Genomic DNA, 4,876 nt, shown 5'->3' with positions numbered 1-4,876 from the left:
GGTGTGTAATAAGGAACATATGAGTCACTGTGAAAGAACCAGTGGTATGGTGCCATTCTACACTTCTAGAGAATTGGGGAGGAAGGACGTGAGGTACTGTAATAATATTTTCAAACCTCGACTCAATCAGCAATAAAGATAAACAAAGTAAACTTGTCACGGATAATGTGAACATTTTGGATAATATGATGAATATAAACAAAAGCATCAAAGACCAACAATTGCATTGCCAAATATGTGTGCCTTCCTAGGGTACTCCTCTTTTGTAAACTTTAAAAGTTTTTCTCTCCGTCCATTGTCTGATTTGTGTTGTGCTTTTTAAGTTATGTTAGCAAACATATAGAAATGCACACGTGATCAAAGTAGGCCTCCAAGTCTTTATTTCATAAATGTACACTACCTTCCCGCCTTTTACCTCTAATGCTAGAGTGCCACCTGGCGTCCTTACTGAAAACTACACTTCCCCATTTTTATGAAAACATAATCCCCGTAGACTGTCATGTGACCAGCAAACACGGGGATTGTTCCGACATTGCAGCCGACTGACTGATCTACAAATCACCTTGCATCATAAATAACGATATTATTATTTGTAGATCAGTCAGTCAGCATTTGCTTCACGGTTTTGATGCTCCCGAACAACGGCTTTTGAGAGAAACAGAAAGTTGACCGAACTACGGTTGTTGTTACGGTAGAAACGACGCTGTTACCCAGCGCTCACCTCCATCACTCTTTTGACTGAACACCGTTTTGAACCCACGTTCTTGCTGCATGCTGCTTGCACGGTTTCTACGAAGGTACCGTAAGTCGGTTGACAAACATTTTTGAGATCCATTACTGGGAGTTACAGGCTAGGTACTGTTTGTAGCACAGATCATTTTCGACCAACCTTTACTTGAATGTCCAGTTTCAGGTGGTGGGTTTGAATTTAGAAAATGCTCCGTTATCAAAATAAATACATGTTTTGCTCCATTAAGTAATTCAACAATGTGTATGGCGCCATCTTGTCTATTTAAAATATCTAATTGATTGAGACAGGTCCACCCTAAAGTGCAGGATGTCATGATGACACTTAAAAAAAAGATTTGTATTTTATTAACAACAAATCAATACATAAAGCACATGAGTGAACACAAGCATAGATTACAAACAATGGACAATCGAGCTAGGGGCGGGGCTAGGGGCGGGGCCAGGGGTAAAATATCACATTACAATTACACAAGGACCTTAAGGGACATACATATACTTACAAGTCTAACAGCTTTTTTGTTAGTAGAGCATTTAACTGTCTTAAAATACAGTTACATTTCTTTTTGTAGGGTATGAAAATGTGGTTTTCTGTTTGTAAATTTACATTTGTATATTACATTTGGCCAAAAGAATAATGAAATGAATTACATAAATGTTTCAGCTTATTTCCATTGTATGTAAAGAATCCAAGCAGTACATCTCTCCACAATAGTGTAAAATCTTCATAAATGTGTTCAATTATAAATCTACTGAGGTCTTGCCACAGTTTTCTTACATGCATACAATGCCAAAAAAGATGCAACACTGTTTCTGGGTGGTCATTACAAAAAGAGCAATTTGAGTTGATGTTTTCCTTAAACTTCTTCATATAGTGGTTGGCAGGATAATATTTATGAATAATTTTAAAGGAAACTTCCTTAATTTTGTTAACAAGTAGGTATGTGTGTATCTCTCCTTACCATCCTTGTATTACAGACTTCCCATCTTTCTGTCTCTCTATTTCCCTCTTTCTCCTCCCTCTCCTGACCTCACTCTCTTCCTCCCCCTCTGTCTTTTCCCTTCCTCAATCAGGATGTCATCTCTTCCCCGACCTCGTCATGTGATCTGGGAGACAGAGGAGCTGGTGGCCTACCTCCACCCCCAGCCCTGGACCCCAGGTAGATGCATCTTATTTCCCACAATACCTAACTCTGGTCCAGGGCCCGGTTTCCCAAAAGCATCTTAAGGCTAAGTTAATCGTTAGAACATTCGTAGAAGCGTTGTTAAATATCCAAGCTGTTTCCCTAAACCATCACTATTAACACTGCACTTAAACGCTCGTAATCTAAAGCCTGCCTCAGACCACTCGTAGAACAGCGTCGTTAGATGCTTTGTTTGCCCTCCTGTGTCACTTAACATACAGAAAATCTAAACTAAACATGGATCAACCATGTGATTCTGTCTCTACGACCACTGAGAACAAAAGTTGACTACTAAGAGGAAGTTGCCAATGTCTTTGCAGTTGATACAAACAAGCCACGTAGACAAAGATAGCCTACTGTTTATAGCATATGTGTTTTCAATCAATATGTGACAATATACCCACAGGAAAGTACAATTCCATCATCCTTTCAGAGCGCATGTAGTGCATTCAGATTCCTATCACCTGAAGCATGCATGTAAACATGTGCAAGAACTCGGCAAGTATGCATGTGGCTCATGCATGTATTTTTTTATCTCGTGCGCATGCTTCAGGTGATAGGAATCTAAATGCACTACCTGCGCTTTGAATGGTTGCTGGAATGATACTTTCCTGTGGGTATATTGTCTCATATACCGATCAAAAAGACCAACCACACAGACAACAAGTAAAGTACATAAAAATATAATTGTAATTTTATTCAACATTCTGTCTTGTCAAAGTTGTGAGAGGAAACTGTCCTGATTCAAATGCTAATTTCTGCCCAACGTAGAATTCAATGTAATTCATCGTCAGGATCCCAGCCAAGTAACACACCTCACATCAATCCATTGCCTTTACATTTTATAATAGTCAGTTGCTACGCAACCACTGAACATGTACAGTGAACTGGGCAATCCTTCTATAGTATACTATCATCCTCTATAGTGAACTGAATAGGGACAATCTTTATCTTCATATATGGAATATCAATCACAGGCACTACCATCCTGGAGCCGAAGACCCCCAGGGGCCCAGACGAGGAACCAAGCCCAGCGCAGGGCAGTCTCTTCAGGCTGGGTGAGGGAGCCTACCTGAGGTTGCTGCTGGGGGCCAGGGAGGTGGGGGCCCTGCTGTGTGAGAGGCTGGGGGTGAAGAGATGTGCCCTGGTCTGCAGGCCCCACCCAGACAGTAACAGTCCACCCCAGGTCTGTTGTGTTTGTACCCTACACTCTTTACTATTATTCAACTCCATTCTACTTTACTCTTTTCTGTTTTATTCTACTCTTTTAAATCCTGCTTTCTTCTACTTTACTCCTATTCTGCTATTTTCTATTTTACTCTTCTATTCATTTACATTTAAGTCATTTAGCAGACGCTCTTATCCAGAGTTTTTGAATAAAAACTGACAATGTAATATTTTTGTTCATCAACATAAATTATATTTGTTTAGCTAGCACCATAATTCTGTCCTCCTTTTTAGTATGAACCGGTAGCCTGGTAATAGTCCCTGTTATTGACTCACAGATCCGGGTGCTGCCGCTACACGGCCTTGACAGCAAGTGGCGCCCCCACCTGGCGGGAGATGAGCACTACACCCACCACGACCCCGGCTACGTCACCTCTAAAAGCGGCCCTCGCTGGACTGACACGTCCCTCCAGGAGATCCAGGCCGAGATCCGGGCCCAGCTCCCTTCCCCCAATGCCCTACCAAACCTCACCTTCCTGGGGGAAGACCCATCGCACCCCGGCCTTTTCTCCCGGATCGTCCGTGGAGAGGAGCAGCAGTGGAGGGTGTGGGAGGATGAGGGACACGTGGCATTCCTCACCCCCTTCCCCAACGCCCCCGGCCTCACCGTACTGGTCCCCCGTCGACCGCTGACCTCGGATATATTTAGACTTGAAGAGGCAGATTATACGAGTTTGGTACTGGCAGCCCAGAAGGTGGCCAGGGTTTTGGAAGATGGTCTTGGAGCGTGGGGGGTGGGGTTGATATTCGAGGGGTTTGAGATTGACTATGCTCATGCTAAATTGATACCTCTGCTCTCTCCGCCCTCCTCTCACCAGGTTGATGGAGGCTCCACCACTGGCTCTCTACCTCCTCAGGCCCAGTTTAGTGCCACCTATCCTGGGTTTGTGAGCTCTGAGGATGGCCCTGAGGCAAGCCTGGAGTGTTTGAAGGAGTTACAGGCCAAAATCACACAGTAATGATAATGTAATGTATTGACATGTTATGAAATATGTATGTTATTGCATATTATGAAGGATCTGAAACTGGGTGATTATAGTATTGATCTATTGCACTTGACTCCATACATTCCAATTGGTTGACTTGGTCATGTGATTCATGTACATACTGATTTGGTACCAAATTCTGTAGATGTGACTGTTTCTGTCATGTTATTATGAACTTGAAATAGGACAACAATCAAGAGATTTATTTGATAAACATGTAACGGTTTTAGATATATCCTTTGAGAAGTACTTAAAGAGCACAACAGGCTGAGAAAGAGAAATTGTAACATTGTCAAATGTTACAATACATATGTCATTACTCGTTATCCCTCTAATTGTATTAAATGAGTACAAACAACCATGAAACCAAGCACCTTCATATAGGGCTAGTTCACTCAAATGACAAAATGAAGTACTGGATTCCTTCAAAGGTTTACATTTGAAGCAGGGGCCAGATAGACATACCTTGTACAGACAGTTTATTTATTTTCTTACCCGGTAAGCAATGTAATGTAGTGAACTATCCCTTTAATCATTATATTTCATATGCTTCAGTCATCATTGAATCATCACCCAGCGTTCAATTATGTTTTGCGGGATCTATTTACAGGGTTCAGCACTGGCAACACATCTGCATATTCCCCTAACGAGGTCTTAAGATCTCTGCCTAACAAGGCTTCTAATTGGTCCCTCAGTGTTTCAATTAAGATGTTGAATTAATGAGCAGTTAAG

At 41.9% G+C, this 4,876-nt stretch overlaps 1 protein-coding gene across 2 annotated transcripts; it reads left to right on the top strand.

Moving 5' to 3' along the window:
* Window positions 1–509: 509 nt before the first annotated feature.
* Window positions 510–4,510, top strand: LOC124002764. Of its 2 annotated transcripts, none has more exons than XM_046310490.1 (4): window positions 510–797; window positions 1,822–1,907; window positions 2,909–3,117; window positions 3,437–4,510. In XM_046310490.1, the coding sequence occupies exons 1-4, from the start codon at window positions 772–774 to the stop codon at window positions 4,115–4,117; spliced, it is 1,002 nt and encodes a 333-aa protein (XP_046166446.1). In that variant the 5' UTR covers window positions 510–771; the 3' UTR covers window positions 4,118–4,510. The 2 variants fall into 2 exon arrangements, with proteins under 2 accessions (XP_046166446.1, XP_046166445.1); XM_046310489.1 differs by having other exon boundaries at window positions 1,726–1,907.
* The last annotated feature ends 366 nt before the right edge of the window (window positions 4,511–4,876 follow it).

This window comes from Oncorhynchus gorbuscha, linkage group LG18 (genome assembly GCF_021184085.1).
Source record: "Oncorhynchus gorbuscha isolate QuinsamMale2020 ecotype Even-year linkage group LG18, OgorEven_v1.0, whole genome shotgun sequence".
In the NCBI taxonomy this organism is placed as follows: domain Eukaryota; kingdom Metazoa; phylum Chordata; class Actinopteri; order Salmoniformes; family Salmonidae; genus Oncorhynchus; species Oncorhynchus gorbuscha.
This window is presented reverse-complemented; position numbering and strand designations above follow the sequence as displayed.